The sequence below is a fragment of the Drosophila hydei genome, unplaced genomic scaffold, assembly GCF_003285905.1.
Source record: "Drosophila hydei strain 15085-1641.00,03,60 unplaced genomic scaffold, DhydRS2 tig00000232-arrow-arrow-pilon, whole genome shotgun sequence".
In the NCBI taxonomy this organism is placed as follows: Eukaryota; Metazoa; Arthropoda; class Insecta; order Diptera; family Drosophilidae; genus Drosophila; species Drosophila hydei.
Window position 1 is genome coordinate 1,046,097 of NW_022045690.1, and position 21,966 is coordinate 1,068,062.

Consider the following 21,966-nt stretch of genomic DNA (forward strand, 5'->3'; position numbering starts at 1 on the left):
TAATATATAGCCTTAATCCATAACCATCACATTGCCTTTTTAATACAAATGATGTTAAGATATATATAGACTGTCTCTATTTGTCTCCATCTGCGCAATACCTCGTTGTTTGTATCGCGCAAATAAAAATAGCGAAATAAATCAACAATCAAAAACAGTGCACAAAACTGTTTTTTTTTTTTTCAATAACATGTGCGTGTAAATCGGCGGAAAACAAGTTTAAAACTATGAACTTAAATTAGTAAACTATAATTTTTTTTAATAAAAACAAAAGGAAAGTATCTTGGAGTACCTAAGTATTCTCTGTCTTAGATATCTATGTTTCTAATTGCTTGTAAGCGAACAAGTTGTTGCCCCATTATTGCTTCTCAAATTGCCATGTAACAATGCGAGATCTTTAAAAAGAATTTGTCAAGCCAAAGATGGCTGCACAATCCAAGAGATAAGAACCGGCGTAAGCAATATTTGAAATTGTCTTCAGAAGCAGTAGCATCAGCTTTTATTATATAAGTTCACAGCTCCCCACTTAAAAATAAAAATACTGGAGATTTGTAACATATTTGATATGCTGCCATTTAGTTATATGTACTTGTAAGTTTTTATTATGGGTCTTTAATTGTTGCCGTACTCAGCGATAAGTAGTTTACTTTTGTTTCTCTTCGCGCATACGGCTCGTATGCGTATATATATAATATTTAAAATTTCTTTTTCTTTATTAATTTTTTTTATATGTGTATGGATATCATTAATCGGTACAGAAAAATAAATATCATGCATACAGTGTTGCATCTCTGTTCTCTGCTTTTACTCTCTGTCTGTCTCTATTTCTCTCTTATCTTATTGCATCTCTGTGGTTCTGTATATATATCTATATCTATATGTATTAGGTATTTATTGTGTATATATTTTTGCGTAATTTCTCTTTGATTCCATATAATTTAGTGGTCTGCATAAGTTAATCTGTGGGCTGTTTTTTTTTGTAGCTATTTGCTTCACTAGGTTTTATTTTCATTTCTTGTTACATAATTACGTAATATGTATAATATTTGCGCTCAGTGGCGTTGTCATAAATTGTACACACAAAATATGGGCTTTATTTATTTGTTTTTTAATCTTTGTTTGTTCTTTTTTATTTTGTTTTTAATATCTGTTTTGTTGTCTGTCAAAACAGTTATCAACAATGTCTTCGAGCTTCCCATAATAGTTGAGAATCGAGTTACAATACATTCAAAGTTAATATTTGAGAACATTTTATATATGATTTACATGCTGTATATAGATAATAATATGCGCTTATATACATAGCTACGGATTAAACAAAGTTTTTCGCTTTATAGCAAATGAGAAAAGCCTTGCGTGAACAAAATTCGACAATTGTGCAACAGCCAACAAAAAATTGACTTTAAGCCTTTTCGACCAAATACATGTATGTATATTTATTATTTTTATTAATTTTTTTTTTGAAAAAAGTTTGCTTATAAATATAAAATAATATTATGTTAAGTACGTATCGTATGCGTGTGTGTGTGTTAGTATGTACAAAAAGGTGTATGCGAGCCAGGCCTCAAAGTAGACAACGCTTTAACGCAGCAGCTAAAAGTAGGCTACGATAAATGGCACAAGACGCTTGGCGTTAAGACCTATAAATCAGTTAGATATTTCTAAACTAATACAGAGTCTGCAAAGTTTCAATAACTATCGCTAAACTAATGGAACAGACAATCAACTTGTTTCTTGCAAAAGATGTTTCCTCGTCATGTGCAGGATTTATTTAGAAGTTATCGTAAGTTAAAGATAAAATATTTATATTTCGCTTTATTTACAACTTGTCATGCATTTGTTGTAGTTGTATCTATTCGATTATTAAATAATATAGGCATACAGGTTGTTAAACATGTCAATTGATGTAGCATTATGTACTTATATAATGTAGTATAACAAATGAGCAAATTATATCTTATAGAGGCTAAGCGCACAAATGAAATATCCACAAATCGTTTTTAATAATAATTGTGATGATTTTGCGTATATACCTTGAGGCATATGCCTTCTCGGTTTCTATCATATCAGTATAGATAAGTTTATAGAATTTAAGTCGTAATTATGTTTACTTTAACTTTTTGTGGGATTTAACTGGAACGTTTAACTGGGCCAATTCGCGTAATATAACCATTGACTATCTGTGTTTATATATATATATATATTGTTTTTGTATATACTACGTATATAATACCTAAACATAAACCACGAGGGCTAAAAAAAATAAACATACAATCTTATACATAAAGAGAGTGCCGTTAGTTATCATAAGTAGAAGAAATGGAAAGCAACCCATGAGAACTTGTACAAACGCAAAGTATCTCGCTTCTGTTTTCCATCCTGTACAATATATCTTTAAATAGTGTATATCCCTAGTAACTAACATGGTAGTTATAGTATTGTTAATTAATAGACACCTTTTGCATTTAGCATTAACAACGTTTTGAGTGCTGGCTTCCTGGTTTCCTTTGTGTGCTCATTAATTTCATTTATCCTCTTTTCATCTTAAGTACAAATCCCTTTAACTTTGTTGCTGTTGCTGCTGCTCCGGCGACTGTACTACAGCCGTCGTTACTGCTGCATTAGCTACTGCTGCTGCAGCTGCTGATGGCTGCTGTTGTTGCTGTTGCTGTGCCGGCGACGGCGGTGGTCCAAACTTGCTAGTTATCTTGTGCGAGGCATTGACAATAGCCAGCTCATGCTTGGAATCCAAATCACAATCGTAAAGACCGCTGAGCGAGTCCAGGCTGAGCAGGCGCGAGCTGGCCCGACTCGATACCGAGGTGTCATCCACATCGGGTGCATTATATAGCGAGTTGACATCTGACAAAGCGCCCTCGGCATCGGTCAAACCAGCCTCGTTCAACAGCGAAATATTCTCCAGGCCAGGCTCATCGGTTATATAGCCTGTTGACTCCGCGCCACCTGAGATAGAGACAGGGATAGAGTTAGAGAAACAGAAGAGAAGAGTTAGTTGCTGTTATCTAAGTTATTTGTGCAATTGTCTACCTGTGGCCTCTTCGCGACAATCATCGTCCGACCATTCCGATTGGCTCTCAAGCGGATTGGAGTCCATGGACTGGTGGTTATGATGCGCCGCCCCATACTTCAACTCATCGTTTATCACATTCAGCTCCGAGCGCAGGCTGCCATTGGTCAGCGGCGCTGTCTCTCCTCTTAGCTGTTCCTGCTCCAGCTGTTCGTGTTGCTGCTGCCCCAGCTCCTCATTGTGCGCCTGCTGCTGCTGCTTATCGTTCTTTAGCTTATTGTGCTCGCTCTGCAGCAAGCGCTTCTGTCGCACATCACGCCCAACCTCATCATCCTCGAACTCTTCATCCGCCAGGTTGTCCTCCGTATCATCGCGTTCCTCCTGCTCCATATGATTGGAGCGCAACTGCTGCTGTTGTTGGCGCTGCTGATGATGGTGATGGTGATGATGATGCCGCTGCCGCTGGGATTGTTGCTGCTGCTGCTGCAGCATCGAGCCATCCAGCCTGTCGATACTCTCGTAGCTGTGCTGCAGCTCCTTGGAGCGCGGACGCTGTCGATACGATCTCTGCTGTTGCTGCAGCTGCTCCTTGCCCGCATGCAGCTCCAACATAGCAAGCGCATGCATTTGGCTGCGATTCTCGTGCAGTATCTCGCACGATTCCGTGTCCGAGGTTTGCCTGCAAATATGAAACATATTAGTTGCTGGCATTTTATTGTAACTACATTTTGTATCCTTACAAATTTCTTTGCTGTAAGCAAAAGGTTAACAATTCAAACTCATTCATTTTATTGTATACAATCCCAAGCATTATCATCTAACTGCTTCGAGGTCAGAATCTCGATTTTATGCTTATCACAACCGATGTGAAAATCGAGCTTCATGAACCTTATCCATTGAGTTTTTTACTAGCATATATAAGTATTTTTTGTTTGATTAGAAGTATTTAACTAGGAATCAGTTGGTGTTCCCCGACTTAAATGGAAATGTCGCAATCGTGTATCCTGAAACAAAGCATTGTATTGTCTTGTGCCATATGTGTTTGTATCAGAAGTTGACTGAGATACGAGCACTTTTGTTAGATCAGAGACCACAAGCCGAACGATACTTTGGATCATTTACAAGTGTGTAAATGTTAAGAGCTTGAGAGCGAGCGAGCATGGGCTATGGACAATGGTAATGACATGGACTGCTGCTTGGTATTAGAAACATATGGCGATACGGAGGGCAGATCGAGGCATTGGTCAATGGACTTTATGTTAGGCTGGGTGTTTTGCTGGATGGCTTTACTCACATTTGACTGGACTCGGAGGGGTTCTTGTGGCGCGTTATTTCCTTAATGGCCTCGAGGCCGACGGGATGCTTGGATATCATGAAACTGCTGCTCATGGGCAACTTGCCGTTTGCCTGCATCGCCATGGCGAGCAGTTCATGATCCTGCTGCAGCTCCTTATGATAGTTGTTATTGCCGCTATTCGAGTTACTGCCACCGCTGAGATTCCCATTGCTGCTGGATCCACCTTCAGCCGTTAGGGCCAGCCCTTGCCCCTGCACGTGTCCATTGATGGAGCTCAACTTGCTGTTGCTAGCCGAGTAGCTCAGATCGACATTGGGGCGACCACTGCAATTGCTGGTGGTTAGATCGGCATTGTTGGTTGCCGCCGTGGTGGCTGAGACTGCAGCCAGGCAGCGCGCTCGCGTGGATTCGTTGAGCAGTCTTTGCAGTTCCCTCTCGAAGGGCGACTTGGTGGCAGTCGCTGCAGCGGTGGCCGCTGAGCCCGCAGCCGACATTGCCACCGCCGCGCCCGCTCCCGTCTTTTTCTGGTAGTCAAAGCTGTTGCAGCTGTCGCCTTTGTGCTGCGTGTTGCTCGTCGTGTTGCTGGTGGTCTGCTGGCCGTGACTTTCGGTCGTCGAGCTAAGCTCAAAGTCGCGCAGCTGCGTCATGTCCACAACAGGCGATGTGGGATCAACTTGTATATCGCAGGGATAGAGCCATTGCAACGGATTCACGCGGCCCACATTGTAGCCAATGCCCATGCCGATGCCCAGACCATTGCCGAGTCCGTTGCGCTGCAGATGGCCGCCATTGATGCGCGGCGAGTCCTCGTCGCCCTCACCCTCGCCCTCAGTGGTCTTCGAATAGCTCTCATCCGAGCTGCTCATCGAGGGCGAATGGGGCCGTGAGCTGAGATCATCCGTCGATGACATCTCGCGGCTCTCCTCCATATCGTTTGGCAACTTCGGCAGCGGCTTCAAATAGCTTCTCAATGCCGGTTTCGGTGGCAGCTCCGGCAGCGGTGGTTGCTGTGAATAGAGCGCATACTGGCGATCCGGCTGCTGTTGCTGCTGCTGTTGTTGTTGCTGCTGTTGTTGCTGCTGCAGTGACAACACGGAGTTGGGACAGGTGTAACGTGGTGGCTCGTACTTTGGCGCATGCTGCATGGGCATGATCTAGGTGTTAGTCGTGAATGTGGGCGTGGTGCGATAGCATGCAAAAAGTGGAACATAGTTAGAGACACACAAATATTCAGAAACTTATATAAATGTATAAATATATATATAAATATATATATATATTATATATATATATATAAAGATATACGGAAACAATCAATAATAGGTCAGCATTCACAGAGCAATAGTCGGTAATAGAGTTTCATTATAATGAATGCGTAATCTTTGCGCCTGTGTGTGTATGTGTGTCGGGTCTGAGAGCAAAACTAATCTCTTATTGGCTATTGAATAGAAAAACACAAGTCTCCAGAAGCATACTGAGAGCTTGATTCACAATGAGCCATAGAGCCAATATTATGTATTATAATAAATTCATATTGCTAAGTTTCAAATAAGCTGAAATATATATATATATATATATATAATATATAGCCAATAGCAGATATTTACCCCTGCTGGGTCTGCCATAGTCTAACGTTATAAATAATTTAAATGCTTAAATATAGATTTATTTTGTAAATATCTTCATTAATAGGAGCCCGGGATATTAAGTTTCTCTTTTCTAAATTACATTTTCCTAAGCTCTGTTAAGATGACACACCCACACCTACACACACACACACAGATAACGCTTGTACAGGTAAATATACCCCGTCACTTTATGCATGCTTTTTATTAGTTACAAATGGGTGGATTGGTCTGTGGATTGGCTGGTTGGCTGGTTGGCTGGCGGATTGGCACATTAGGTAACGGCTTGGGTTGGGAGCGAGCTTCATTCAGAGTAGTATCTCTTTGCTCCAGATCATGAGGTCAACGTCTTCACTCACCTTGGCTACCGGCGCGACGCTGCTGGCATGCAATAGCGGCTCGCTCTCACGGCAGTGGCCATAGCCCAGGCTGGAGGACGATGGCTGAAGCTGATTCATATGCTGATGCTGGTGATACAGATGATGCAGTGGGTGATGCTGGCCATGCTGGTTAAAGGGCAGCGCCGGCGGCGGCGCATAGCTGCGCAGCTGTTCGCGCCGCGGCACCATAAAGCAATCACCGCCCAGCACACCGACCACCCCACCGCCATCAAGGCTATTGGCATGATGTGGCCGCTGCGCTGGCGGCAACTGCTCCAGCTGCTGTTGCTGCTGTTGATGCTGCTGCAGCTGTTGATGCCTGCCACCGGTATTCGGATTCTCAATTATATTGAATTCGCGCAACATTACCGAAGGAATGGACTGGTTCTGGAGCTGGTGCTGGTGCTGGTGCTGGTGCTGGATCTGGAGCTGGTGCTGGAGTTGGAGCTGCTGTTGCTGCTGCTGTTGTTGCTGTTGCAGTTGCACTGCAGCCGTAAGTGTTGTTGCCGCTGGCGCTATAGATAAATTTGATGCCACATAATGCATCTCGCCATTGTGTCCATTCTCCCGTATATTGGGCAATCCACCATTGGTCATAAAATTGGGCTGCTTTTGAAGCTTGCTATTGAGGCGCTGCTGCTGCTGTTGGTGCAGATGGTGGTGCTGTGTAGGTGGTGTTGGCAGCGGCTGCTGGTGCTGGTGCTGCAGAAGCAGCTGCTGCTCCTCACCACACACGTTGTACAAATGGCCATTATCCTTCTTGCTATAGGTGTCCGTGTTGAGGCGATTCTCCTGAAACTGTGACGCCTTCTGATAGTATTCGGCGGGATGCAGGCCGCCACCAGCATGTGACAGCGACTGCGTTTCATTCGCTGACGACGGCCGGTTGCTGATCATAGCGTTGCGCACCTCGCCATTGAGAGCATTGCTGCTGCTATCGCAGAGGAAATAGGTGACCATGTCACCCTTGCCTTTCACCTTGATGGTGCCGCGACAGCGAAACTCAAAATGTGAGCCAACCAAGCTGTCCACCACCTCCTGGGTCACCTGCGAGTAGCCGGGCACACCAGTCGAATCCATGCGACTTGCCACATTCACCGTATTACCCCAGATATCATACTGCGGCTTCCGAGCACCGATCACCCCCGCCACAACGGGACCAATATTGATGCCTGTGTGTGAATGGGAATATGGTTAAAGAGAGCTACTCATGGTGTAGTGTTTCCAATTGGTATACTACTCACCCACGCGTAGCATAAAGTTGTTGTAGGAGTGGCTGTTGATCTCCTGCAGGGAGAGGCGCATGGCCTTGACGTATTCGACCAGTGCGGTCATGTGGCGCCGCACGGAGTTGGGATCATTGGGCTGAATCTTGTATTCGGGTATGAGGCCGACCACGGCCATGTAGGTGCTGCCCACGGTCTTGATCTTGTCAATGCCCCGAAAGCGATCCTCTTTGAGCAGCTCATCAAAATCAGCGATAATCTCATTGAGCAGGCGCAGGCACTCGAGCCCCTGATCTGACCCATCCATTTCAGTATAGAACTCATTGAAGTTCGGCACACTGGCAAATATGACGCCCACCTTGGCGTAGCTCTGATGATAAAGCTCCTAAAATAAAGTTGAAGCCGATTAGTGGGTCAACGGGTCAGTGAAAAGTGGCAGGCGCTATTCTCTCTTCCTCTTACCATATTGTTACGAAATTGCGCATCGAGAAAATGTGCAGCCACATGAGCGGGCAGCAAATTGTGCAGAATGCGCTTATTCGACTCCTGCAGCACATCCATTTCCTTCTTCTCCTGTGAGGCCTGCAGCTGCCAGAGAAAGTCCAAGCGGGCGGTGCCCTCCACCAAGCGTCCGTGCACCAATATCGCAATCATAAAGATGACAATTCGCGCCAATGAGATCAAATGAAGCGGAATAGATGCTCTAAAACGTTAGAATTCGATAAATATACTTTGTACATATACATATGAGATGCTTAGGAGCATGTGGGTCAATCGAATGACCCTTGACCACCTACTTGACGCGAGTGTCGTAGCAATCAAAGATATTCTGATGCGACAGCTCAATGAACAGGCCATAGATGGTGCCCATGCCCAGTACGAGTAGCGACTTGAATATAATCGGCAATCTACGTGGAACAAGGTCATAGTTAAAAAGAACTTTTCCAACAGTTTCAACGGCATCCAGGCTCACCTGAGAAACACGGATACGGAGAGGAAAGCAAAAGCTGCCGACAGCGAAACGTATTGCGGCAAGGAACACTTGCGATGTGCATCGTTTTGTTTGCTAATCAATGGCGAAATGTGATATCCCTTCGAGTCAATAATTTGGTTGTCCAGATTGTGGTTGTCCAGCCCTTGGTTGTCGAAATGAGTTTCGTTAACCGAACAGGGATGGTCCGTCACGCAGGTAAACTGAAAGTGGACAGAGAAGGCATTTAATAAGCCAACATCTATATAGAATTTAATATTTGTTTCGGCTAACGTTGCACTTACCACATTCACCTGGCCCACGGAATAGATGAGTATAATAGTAAATATGGTGATGGCCATTCGCAGCGAGAAGCTCTCGGAAATATCCCAGATGATCCACTTTAGGCGAACGGCCAGCAACAGCATCAGTATGGAGCTGACCCAAATGAATGCCGTGAGGAACAACAGCAACAGGATTAAGGTGCGCGGCAATGCGGTCACCTGCAACGCGGCGCCAAGTATGAGCAATAACAGGGAGCAGCCCATGGCCGTTGTGAAGCCCAGATCGAAATCCTTGTGATATTCGCGCTCCTTGTCGCTCTGCCGGAAGCGCAACGTCAATCGATCCACATGCTCCGACTTATCACAGTCAACGGAGCGAGCATTTATGGCCTGGGAGAGGAAGCGATTCACCCGATTTGTTGGCTGATGATGAGCGGCCACCGAATGACGTTTGCGGAACGGTCGCTTAAACTTGTCCACGACCTTAGACTGTGACTGTAGGGGAATGCAGGTAAGACAAAATGGGTTAAGTTAGTGCTGATTGTTGTTCTCGGTGGCTCGTGGTTGTGTGGTGTGCTGGCTTGCTGGCTAGATCGAAGAGAGTACCAAGTACCAAATGTTGTACACACTAAATGGATCTAGGGCATGCAGTTGAGAGCAGAGCTGTGTAGCGGCATGCGGTGTGAGTTTGACGAAGCTACCGCAACTGGACGAAACATGACGAGATGGGTGCGCCACGACTGGACATGCGTTAAATGTTAAAATGGAGGCTAGTCGCTTTTTATTTATTATTATGAAACTTAACGATGCTCGACAAGACTTAACGAAACTTAACTGAACGCCGCAAATGATGAGCTTTTGCTTTAAGCCCGCCCAAAAAAAAACTGAAAGCATTAACACTTACAACAATAAGAAGAAAAACTTAAATTTAATTAAACGAAACTGAAAACAAGACTTAACGAAAGCGTAACTTAACGAATCGTACACTAATGAGTTAGCAAAACAGCACGTAACGCTTGAACATGAACGAACGTGTACAATACAGGACAACACAATACTTAACGAAACACAAAACTGAACGAATGTGAACGAAAATTAAACATTTGTTTGGTTGCTGCTCTGCTCACTTTATTATTCTTGTGATTGTGCCTATGTATGCGACTAATCGTACTCGCTGTTGAATTGGGACTTGTGCCTACGGTCACTTGAACACTGCCCGCCCCGCCGCCGCCGCTGCCGACGACGCTGCCATAGCCGATGCCGTGCGGTGGCGGGGTAGCATGCAAGATTTTCTGTAGACGTATTACCTAGATCAGAGAAGTATACACAGTATTTCATATTGTATATATATATATGAATATATATAGTTTGTAAACGTATGTATATATACTTATGTATATAAAAGAGTGATAAATTAAAATAGTATTGTCAAAAAGAACAAGGAATCGAACAACGGCAACGGTAACGGTAACGATAGTTAAATATGATTAGGTTCGATAAGGATTAAGTTAAAGATAAAGCTAGCTCAAGTATGGTATATCGAAAGATAAAGCTTATGTAAACAAAAGGGCAAAGTATTAAAGCCAATTGGAAACGGGACAAAGAAACTAAACTGGAAACCGGAAACTTTGATAGCAGATAGCAAAATATAGTTTAGTGTCAGTTCAGCGTTTAATCGTATGTTATGAATACTAATTCGATTCGATATATATCGTTTAAGTTTTGCATTATTAATCAGTTCATTTCAATTCTCAGTTTTAGTGTGCCTAAAGCTTGCGTTTAGTGTACTTAACTGATCTTCACAGTGCGATTGTGTCACGTGTTGTCTGTGCTGTGTGTGTGTGTGTGTGTGTGTGTGTGTGTGTGTGTTTGTTTGTGTGTGTGTGTGTGTGTGTTTGTTTGTGTGTGTGTGCGTGTGTCTTTTATCTGATCAACAAAGATAGTGTGGCTGTTAGTGGGTATTACCGATGAGTCCAATAAGTAATAATATTTTTCTGCTGCTACTCTTTACACACAAAGTACGCACAACATCGACACAAACACAATAGACGAAGGTTTTCTTTTTATTATTATTATTATTATTTTTTATAGTTTTGGCCAGTAGAGTACAGATGTTAGTAGATACAACAGTACGGATTACAAATCACAAATTACGAATCAAAAGATAATGATTACTGATCAACCAACTGTACTACGCATAATACCAAAAGAAAATATTATTTTTTATAAACTATGCAAATTATTGCGTCTACGACACAAAAGAGCCCACAAAAGTTAAAAAGAGTCAATAAAAAAAGAAGAGTCGAGGGGACAGAGTTTTTTTTTTTTGATTGGGGGGAATTTGGGTACATTTCATACTATACTTATAAGTAAGGCGAACTTACCGCATCCTGAAAGTAAACGAAAAGAAAGGAATCAACGAAAGAAATCATAAAGAATTGTCGCACTTAACATCGAGCCGACGACAGTTTATTGAGATTCGAGTGTATCCATGAGATACGATTCGAGAAACGGTAAAAGCGACTAAATGCGAATGTAACTGACCCACAATAAAGCTCCGCATAAGACCAAATACTTTATTTATGTAAATATATATATATACATATATATAGATATAGATATCCGGACATGCAGAGAACTGAGCTACGACTACTACGGAGCTACTACAACGAGTCTCTGAACTCTAAACACTGGACTACGGCCTTGCAACTATCGACTAAGTACTATATAAATTATAAGCTATAAACAGTGGGCATTGAACACTTACCTTGCGCGAACCCTTTTCCGACACCTGGACACTGGCAGTGGTCGCGTCTGTGTTACTGCCACGTGCCACGCCGCCGCCCAAGGCGGCAGCCGCCGATGGAAACGAACCGGTGGCAATGTTGGAGAATGGCACCGGCTCCGAGAACTTGATGGTGTGCAGCAGCTGCATGACCACATTCGAAACGTTTCTAAATGATAGCTTGCGCCGACTACCGATCGCCGAGCGTACACCAAGCGTGTTTAGCATTAGGGGCTGCAATAAAGACACCAATACACATACGCGGCGCGAGTGCCACAAAAAAGAGAAAGAGATGGGCATGAGAGCGAACGCTACAAAGCGGCAGCATCTAATTAGCTGGCAAAGCGCAGTCAACTCACCTTGCGCCGATGCGGCGGTGGCACAATGAAGAACGTATCCACCCCGTGGTCCCGCAGGTACGACGAGCGCTCATCGCCGTGGCCCGCCTCCACCTCGTACTCGCCCGACAGCGAATCGAGGGTGGCGCGCGTCACATGCACTCGGCCCGGCTCGCCGCCGGACTCCATGTGATTGGCCAGCGTTACATCGTTGGACCACACATCGAATTGCCACTTGCGCAGCCCCAGAACGCCGCAGAGCACACGGCCCGTATGGATGCCCACGCGCATGTTCAGTATAACATCGGTAGCCTCCACAACGGTTCTATGTAGCATCAAAGCAATGGATTAGGCAATGGACTTTATGTGCAGCATACTTAAATCTGAAACACGGGAGGTAATAGCGGTACTCACGCAATGGCATCGATCATATCGAGTCCCATTTCCACGGCGCATTTGGCATGATCCTTGCGAGGCTCCGGCAAGCCGGAGACACAGTAATAGCAATCGCCCAATATTTTGATGCGCAAGCAGTGGTTATCCTAAAAAAGTGGAATGAAATTAGAATCTTGATCTGTATTTGATTGATCTGTAGTTTGCAAACTCTGCTGCAACTCACGTGCGCCAGCTGATCGAAGCGGCCGAAGAGCTCGTTGAGCAGACGCACCAGCTCCTGGGCGCTGCACTGCGAGGAGAGCACGGTGAAGCCGACTATGTCCGCAAACAGAATGCTCACGTTCTCGTGCTTCTGTATGTAGATGCGATGAAATTGGCCAGCGACTGGCGACAGAATATCGTTCTTCATCTGCATGGCCACGTGCTGGGGCAGCACCGAGAGCAGCAATCGCTCCAGTTTCTCATTTTCGTCCTGTATCTCCAGGCGTGCAGCAATGCAGTTGCGTGTATCGAGGAAAGCGCGACGCTGGGCACGCTCCATCATAATGTTGACCACCAGGCCAGCGACATTCACCCCAATGAAGATAACAATGTTGGCTATGAGCTGATAACGCAGCGAAGACGTAAAGATCTTATAGACCGTAAAGCTGATGTGCACCGAAGGCAGCGTAATGCCAAAGGCGACCGCCTCCCAAATCTGCAGCGGCATCATGGCATATGCCAGAAAGACAACAAACACTATCTGCCAGACACCCTCGGCCATCACCTCCTTGGTGTCCACCGGAAAAACGCTGCCCAGCGTCGGCATCGAAACGATGCAGATGCTGGCCGTAAACAGGAGAATGCCATAGCACAATGTCGGCAAGTGGTGATCCTTGATGACGGAGCATTGCAGCAGCGACAGCACAACGGCGAACAGCACACACAAAATCGAGTTGAAGATGTTCTAAAATTATTAAAAATATTGATTAATTATTTAACAGCTAAGCAAATGAACAAAACTTAGTAACTGAACTAGTAACTAGTTAATTATGCCAAATTTGCAGACTATTTGCAGGCCTAAAACACATTTTCCTTAATATAATGAGAAACTTTAATCTCAACTCCATTTTCATTATGATTTATCGCAGCTAAGTTATCTAATTTCTCCTCAATTTGAAGTTATTTCGTTTTGCTTTTATCGAATACCTTCGCTGCCTGCTAATGCACATATCGTTAAAGAGAAATGTAAACAGATTATAGATACTATTAGCAAGTTGATCCATGAGCGCTATATCAGTTCACTTCCACTAAATTGGCAATCCTTGTTGATAGTTCGTTTAAAATTCAGCTGCCTGTTAATAGTTTGTAAATGCGCCGACCTTAAATAGTCCGCTTAACTATCCGGAACTAGTTAACTGAAACGAAAAGTTTTGCATGAACAATGCGCCATGCTTACATGAAAGGTGGCCGCATTGTTAAAGGCCAGGGACAGGGCGGCCATCACACCGCAGAGGACAACCACAAGTGCGACGACGCCCAGCACTGAGAAGCGTTGCAGCTTGAGCGTGTAGCGCTGATAGAGGCATTCCAGTTCATCGTTCTCGAAGCGCAGCGTGTTGAGCGGGCGGCCGCGCGTCGCCTTGACGGCATGATCCATGCGGCTGCCGTCGCCGCCGCCGCCGAGCGGCTGCTCTCCAACGGTCTGCCAAGTTCAAGGGCTGCAATAAAAACAAAAAGACAGCAGGTGAAAATTAGTTGCTTCAACTGGTTTATTTGCGTGGGTTACCCCCCCCCCCCCCCTTGCTTTTAATTGCTACGATTCGACCTTGAAACGTTGCACGTTCGCTGGGTGAAATGTTTTGGCATTTTCCGTGGCACGCAATCACTGGGTAGGAAAATGTGACCGCCTGCCAACCAGCTGGCCCGGTTGCCCGGTTGCCCGGTCGCCCGCCCGCTGTCGCACCACTTAAAATAACATTTTCATTTCGAACCCTTTACGTCCCCCTTAAACTTCACGCCAGCTGAAAATAACCGCTAAAAATAAGCAGCTCAGCAGCTCTGTGGCTGCTTTCTGGCGTGAAATCAATCAATGTTCATGTCCGTTCGGTCAGTTCTTCTCGTCTCTCGCTATCTTTTTTTTCTTTTCTTGTCCGTGTCGTGCCGTTTATATATTTGCGTGCCACGCCCACGCCCACGCCAGAAAGTCCCCAAGCGCCCAGGCACACCACATATGCCCACTGCTGCGGCGACAGAAGATAAATGATGATTTGTATGCGGCAATCCGTTAAATTCATTAAAATATTATGCACAAATTCATTTAGCGAATGCTCAAAGATACGCGTACAGAAAATATAGGACCAGTCAGCGCCAACACCATGGAATACCAGAGAAATTATCAAAAGTAGACTAAGGCAGCGAACTCGACTAGAAGATACCCATTTCATAAGGATAAGGAAATAAGGTTAAAGTATGTAGAGGGCAGTGTTTAACCAGAAGATACCCGAACTTCCCTGTTTGAAATGCATTTAGTTTACTTTAAACAGTATTCATGTCAAGTAAATAAAGAAATAAATTATAGACAACAAATTGGATAGGCTAAGAAATATTTTAAATTTCAAATTCTCTAACTTTTCCAGCTTACAAGTTGGCTGCGTTTACGGATAGGCAGATAGATAAAAGGTCAGTTCGATTCGCCGTCCTGAGCTAGTATATTTGTACTGTATAGTATTAGCCACGCCCCCTTCCGCCTGTTACACACAGTTGCACAAGATAATTGTACACTTTCTACACATTCTCAATGAGTTTAGCGCATACAAAAAGGTCACAAGAGCTGCACAAAGTAATTCAAGCAACTTAGAACAGAGATCAGGGCTCAAATTCCAATATGAAGCAATCTGATGATCGTTGATCATTGCTGTATTGGATATGCGTTTTAAGCCACACTAAATGATAATGGCAAATAGCGTATTAAGTCTTTTAATACTTCTGAGTCTATTCGCAGCTTTTCGCTGACAATTAACAGAATCTTAACGCACAATTGAAATGAGTTCATTGACGACAGCAATTAAATGAGCTAAAGCACCTCGGAAATTTATTAGACACATAAATATGCAAGTTAATATTAATAATAAACAAAGAAAATAATTTTGAAAACCACACGAATTTCACTTGACGCAAATTTATAAAATGCGGTGTGAAATATTTACAATTGCATAACTCAAAAAAAAAATTATTTAAAAAAAAACTAAATTAAAAAAAAAACATTTTGAAACAAGTCGGGCACTTGCCGTGCCGCAAATAGAATTATTGGACAAGCCCACACACGCACACACACACACACACAAACATTCGCAAGCATTTTAGAACGGGTGGAAAAGTTTTGGACTTGCTTTGGAGGCATTTAGCCGCCTGATGGGGAGGCAGTGGATGAGGGAGGGGGTTGCAAAAAACATTAAGTATGTGAATTTAAATTAAAAATATTCACGTCGTATAATCATAATTATAAATTCCGCGAAATTGCAAAATGCGCGCACATCAAAATTATTAAAGCTGCCAAATAGGTAAGAAATCGTCAAGCGGGCGGAAAAGATAGGCAAACAAACGAAACTGGCAAATAGTCATAGTCATACAATGTAGATTGTACACCACAACAGATCGACGCAACTGTTCAAACAACAACTCACAAATGTTGCGATATGGCGATAAATATGAGCGTTACTTCAGCTATGCTCACAAGTAGCTTCAGCTGGGGCTCGCCAATTATCTGCTGTAGTTCAACGTATTGAGTTGAACAAAGCTCAAATATTGATTAATTAGTATAAGCAGCATAGGCGGCAGAGCGAGAAACAAACAAACGAACTTAGCAGAGCGGCCAGAGCCACTGGAGAGGCTTATAAAAGTGCAGAGAGAGCAAGTTTAAAAGCAAACTAAGAACCAGGTCAGCAGTAAAGAAATCAACTAAGGAGAAACAGAAACATGGTTCAAGGTGACAGGTGAAGGCAGCCATAGAAACAATTAGAGGTGAGATGTGAAAGACTAGCTAAAAATAAAGAACTAGCTAGTTTACTGCTAGTAGATAAGCTAGTTTTCTTTTAGTCAGAGCCAAATAAATGAATCTAAATTTAATTTAGAAAACAGCTCAGCAAAAGTGGCGAAGGAAACAGTTTTCATTGATTCTATTAAAGGGCTTAAAGGTATATGAGTGCTCTGCTCTTGTCACTTCTCGTAGATAGAGAGGCTTGAAAGCCTCAACTGCCTCAATCATTTTCGCTTTACACATTTGCAATCTCTAAATGACAATGATGATGCCTTCGCTCATTTAAATGCATTCAGCTAGCCGCACAATGTAATGGGATTGATTGCTGTTTGCTAAATGGCGTCATCTAACGATGATCTGTTTTATGGTGACATCTAGGCGAGCATTACATTATAAAATGACTCGCCAAAAATCGCTTGATGTTCCTGCTGCCACAGCGAGCAGCGTTTAACCAACGCAAAACTTGTGGACACGCGCAATACGGTTGACCAGCAAGTTCTTGGCAGCAACGCGGCTCCCTCTGTACGCCCACACAGCAACAGCAACAAAAGCAATTTGAAATATATAAAAAAAAAAGTGAAAAGCAGAAAGTAAAAGAAAATGGTTAGGAAAAACCGAATGTCAGAAAAACACGAAATTTCTTGTGATTTTCAATGTTTCCGCTTTGACGGATGCATGCGAGCAGCTTCTACGGGGCGCTTAATGAATTTCTTTGCCAAAAAATCATTTGTACGACGGACGGATACTCAATTAAAGGCCACGCCCCCTTGGCTGGCAGGGGCCGGCTGCCCATTGTGTCAATCAGTGGCGACAAAATTGCAAATGCAACGTCATGTAAAAGGCTTCAATTAGAATTTTCACTGATTTGTGATTGCTGATTTTTCGATTTGTCGTCCGACCGTTTTAATAGTAAGACCCAATTTTTGATTGTATCAATTGGCAGAGCAATTAAGATTCGCAGACGGCCAGGCATTAATCATCATCAGCAAGTGGCAAGCGGCAAGCAACGAGCGATTGATAATTATCATTTTGGGAAGGCTCTTTTTGATTTTGTGCAGAGCGCAAATATATAATTATAATCAATTCAATTATAAATTTCCAATTTCCAAACGCCGTATATAGACGCTGACCGTCTGGCCAGGAAGCTCTACCAAACAAATTAAGCACAAGCCAAACAAATGCCAACAGCACACAACGAAAACAAATTGACGCACACGCCGGAAAAGCATTGAGATACAATTGGAAAAAAGGAAACCAAAAAGTGCCCCCCAAATACAAATACACAGCCACAAGTCACTGCCTCAGACATAGCCAGAAGCCACTTAATGTGTACACAAATAATTTTATAGCTTCTTCTCTGGCGCACATGCAACTCAATTAAATTGGATTAGTATTGATCATAGCTGGCGAATTAACGAACAAGAATAACAGTTAATGAATGCTTTCTTTGCCAACTCAAATTTGCGGCATTAGCTAAATAACGAGCCTAAACGCTGTACAGAGCTGTGGCCATAAGCTTACTCTGCTACATATTTAAAGAGCCTCTAACCAGGCTAAACAGGAGGCAAGGTATTCCTTGTCTGCAAGTTCCTCTATTGTGCGGCGCTGCAGCTAGCAATCACTCTTCTAATAAGCTCTCTTAAGTTTACCATCTGCTCTGAGCTGTCGCGTCCATTTACTATACACATAAGCAAGAGATAGATCAATAGATCAATAAATAATAATATAATTGTACCAAGTCAACTAAAGCCTTCAATTCAATGCAGAAGTGATTGATGAGAGTTGCCGAAAAGGCGGCTCGGCATCTTCCAACTTCTGCCTTTTCCATAAATCAAAATATCGATTTGTATCGATAAGAAAATGGAATGAGTAATCGAAAGCAAGCGATAAGCTCATAGTGCATAGATAAATATATATATCTATATATAAAATCTTTAGCTATTGTTCTGATTAAGGAGATATATTCACATAAGTGATCTAAATAGTTAATATAATATTTAGCATACTAAAAAAGTTCCATTAAATTATTTAACACTCATTAACATATGGATTCAAATTCTATCTCACATTCATATGCCCATATCTTGGTTCAAGAGGTGCATTAAAAAACAAGAACGGTGCATGCTTCAATTTCGTTGGAAAAATGTGTTTTTGCTAAACATTTTATGAACTTGCGTCTCGCTGCGCTGGCACTTTTCGTCTTCGAAAAAGGCGAACGCGAACTCATACGCCATGTGGCACCATAAATATTTATAATGAAAGCAACCTTTGGTTCGCTACGCGCTGCCAAAGAAAATTCAATCAGACAATAGTTTCCGATTGCAATTTGTTGATATACAGCATATGGTATACCCATGCGCACGCCTACGCCTACGCCCACGCCCACGCCCACGCCCACTGAGCACCTGCATCCGAGATAATTAATTATACATATATTTTAAGCTATAAGTTAATTACACTTCAAACGGAGGGTGGCTCGACGGCTTTGCGTAGGTCGCACACACTCTTGACATTTTGACCTTTTTATGCTCTGTACACCAAATGGAATGCGAGTATATGGGCTTTCTGTGCCGGCTATCGGAAATTTAAATATAAGTTTTGGATAAAGATGAAATGCTGGGCTCAGAAATAGAGACGACTTTTAGCTTGCCACAAACTGAGAGTTCTTTTGCGAACAGTGTAGTGCGTAGTCGGCTGTACAATTTATCAGAATTTTGTATTTAATTTTTGCCTTTCGTAAAATGACGACGACAAATCAATTAGCGGACGAACATGCCATGCAGCAGCGCAAAGGCTCAAAGAATGGCCAATTTTGTATGGCTTTTATCTGGCCCGCTTGCGAATCTATCTATATATGCATATAACCCAATCAATTGGCCAATTTGCTGTTGTATCAGGAACTCGTACATGTGCAGATTGTCCAGATGTTTGGGCCATGGGCTCAGTTTATTATTATGTGCTAAATTCAAGTTTCATAGCTAAGCATAATGAAATTCATGTACATACATCTGTATTACACAAATTTATTTATATTCATAAACATATACCCTCATATATGTATATATGTATGTCAATATTTGTGTTCGCCTTGTCGCTCGATTGGTTGCCTCAGCTGCTGTTGTCCCGTGATGTCAGCATCAGCTTGACTGGGGTTATTTATGAGTATATATGGACCATCATGCCATGCTCTGGATGTTTAGTAGATATTTTTCTCCCACTCTCTCTCTCTCTCTCTGAGTGTGTGTGTGTATGTCCTAATTGTCAGTGAGTCATTGTCTTGTGTCCAATACGCATCTGATGTGAGATTATGCTAAGATTTTGGTTAGACTTGTTTGAGATTTGCAAACGAATTTGTACAACAATTTAGCTGAAATTATGCCCAAGCCATGCATTTGTCTGCCAACAAATGTAAATTACACTCTGTTAATAAAGATAGAGCGACCATATTAGTTCTGATGAGTCAGTTGCAGTTGTTGCTAAGCCATATGTGATACTTTCTTTGTCAACAACGAAGATATCGAATTTAACGTAACTTAGACAATGCACCGATCCAGGTCCAGCTGCAATATCTGTCAATATTGGGAAGCAACAGCTATGGAGATGCACGCTTATCAGTGAAAAGTTCTAGTTGGGGAAGTTCAGTTGCACAGTTGAGGGCCGTCTTATCTGTATCTGTAGCTTATTTATTGTTGGTTCAGCGCCTCATTACTGTTTGCACGGCCTCTTGGCTGGCGGCAATGCAGTGGAATGCACCGTCAGCTGTACAAACCGGCAACAACACCTGGCTCTTCTCAGCGTCGAGTGCCCCTCCCTTGGCTTGTCGCATAGCTGCTAAGCGATAATGTGGGGCAGGTGATCTTCGATGGTGCAAGCAGGCCTCAGCAGAGCAACAAGCGCGATAGGCGAACTGTATAAATGTCTATTTGGAATGGGAATAGGAATTCGAATTGGTAACGCTATCGTCGATTGCCGCTTTGCTGTTTATGGCATTTTTTGCGCCTAATTAAACGCAAATCGCAAATTCGCAAACGCATTGAGCATATGTAAAACTGTCAGACGGGCAACGGAGCCGGTACGTGGCATTTGCCAAGGAGACGCTTGGTAGGTGGGGCAAACGCTTGGCAAGGCAAGGCAGCCCATGGCAAGGGCATGCAAATTACCACAAAAGGCCAACATACAGCACCAGCACCAGCAGCAGCAGCAGCAGCAGCAACACTAGCAGCAGGCATATAGAAAATCAATAAAAATGTATTTTTAACACATTTTTCTTTTGAAAATTATGTTGAAGCAGCTGAGCTGGGCGAGAAATGATTATAATAGCTGGTTAGATTTGGCGTTAATCGCGTGTGAATGCATCCCTTTCGCTTTTTCTCTTCCAACAAGCAGCCGCAAGCCTCACAGTTGGATCAGGCGAGGCGTGTAAATATAAAATTTATGAATAGTTCAGCAAACAACATCAGCTGCCCAGATGGACAGCACCCAGAGAGACAGAGATTTGAAGTGTGTGTGTGTGTGTGCATGTGCGTGTGAGTGTGTCCTTCATCTCAGTAGCTTCGCTTCGCTTCGGACAGTTATCTCGTTCAAGAATTTATAGACGTGCGTTGCTGTCAAATCGATTTTCAATCGCATGACGCAAATTAAACAACATTTACATATAAAAATACTTATAAAATTCTTTTTGCCATTTATATATATTTCTAAATATATATATATATATATAATAGTATTACAAAATGCATAATTAAAGCGTAACATTCGTTACCCTCGATTTACTTGTTTGGCTAAATGAAATTTCATGCATATGTAATACCCAATTTCAAGGGCTCCCACACGAATGACTGAATGTATTACAAAATGACAAAAATGTTTTTTTTTTTGATTTTGCCTTTTTTCATTTTGATTTTTTCTCTCTTTTCCTTGTTTTTTTTTGGACTTTTTGGCAAGACCGCAAGCAAGTAGAGGCTATGCGAGCACACGTTGCGGCCTGACTGCTGAAATGTTTCTAATTAGACACAAGATTGACGGGCAACATTCACCAATGACACGCCCCTGTCCCGCCCGCCCCAGACGGTGCCAGCAAGGAGGTGGAAGACTGTGCTTAATGTGAGATGAGTTCGTAAATTGGTGACGGGATGACTGACTGGATGACTGTCAGACTGACAAACGGACCGATCTGGCCATGGAAACATGTCATGTCAATGCTGGAGGTGACGCCCACTCGACGGCTGGCGAAACTGTCAGAGCCACAAAATGATCTGGATTAAGGTCTTATGCAATCTGATCTCTTGTAATCCTTCAAGCAATTCATTTAGATCTTAAATACGCCTAAGGCATTGTTGAACATATAAACAAATATAAACAATTCTACAAATTGTTTAATACATTTAACTTTATCTTTAATGTCTGTTGCGGATTTGTTACAATTGTGTCGCACAGTCATTATTTTATTTATGAATTATTAAATTTGAATTTCAAATTACTCAGACTATCTGAGCTTAGCCTGAGATAACGCTAATTGAACACTTAATTAATGATTATTAAATGCACTTTTAACAACGTTCAGCAGTATCAATTTAAATACTTGATTATTATATTGAAGTTGTGGAAGATTTCTGAACA

At 42.8% G+C, this 21,966-nt stretch overlaps 1 protein-coding gene across 1 annotated transcript in view; it reads right to left on the reverse strand.

The window, feature by feature from the left end:
• Positions 1 to 1,475: 1,475 nt before the first annotated feature.
• LOC111600202 (Ca(2+)/calmodulin-responsive adenylate cyclase) overlaps positions 1,476 to 21,966 on the reverse strand; it is a 35,414-nt gene continuing 14,923 nt past the window's right edge. Inside the window, exons 3-18 of the mRNA XM_030223532.1 lie at positions 13,768 to 14,029; positions 12,553 to 13,275; positions 12,348 to 12,475; positions 11,955 to 12,258; positions 11,578 to 11,829; positions 9,938 to 10,117; positions 8,832 to 9,305; positions 8,530 to 8,750; positions 8,354 to 8,464; positions 8,019 to 8,259; positions 7,575 to 7,941; positions 6,778 to 7,502; positions 6,310 to 6,720; positions 4,323 to 5,479; positions 3,049 to 3,707; positions 1,476 to 2,964 (exon numbers count right to left, since the gene is read on the reverse strand). Of these exons, the coding sequence (XP_030079392.1) occupies positions 2,561 to 2,964; positions 3,049 to 3,707; positions 4,323 to 5,479; positions 6,310 to 6,720; positions 6,778 to 7,502; positions 7,575 to 7,941; positions 8,019 to 8,259; positions 8,354 to 8,464; positions 8,530 to 8,750; positions 8,832 to 9,305; positions 9,938 to 10,117; positions 11,578 to 11,829; positions 11,955 to 12,258; positions 12,348 to 12,475; positions 12,553 to 13,275; positions 13,768 to 13,968 (6,558 nt within the window). The 5' untranslated portion in view covers positions 13,969 to 14,029 and the 3' untranslated portion in view covers positions 1,476 to 2,560. The remainder of the gene's footprint in view (positions 2,965 to 3,048; positions 3,708 to 4,322; positions 5,480 to 6,309; positions 6,721 to 6,777; positions 7,503 to 7,574; positions 7,942 to 8,018; positions 8,260 to 8,353; positions 8,465 to 8,529; positions 8,751 to 8,831; positions 9,306 to 9,937; positions 10,118 to 11,577; positions 11,830 to 11,954; positions 12,259 to 12,347; positions 12,476 to 12,552; positions 13,276 to 13,767; positions 14,030 to 21,966) is intronic.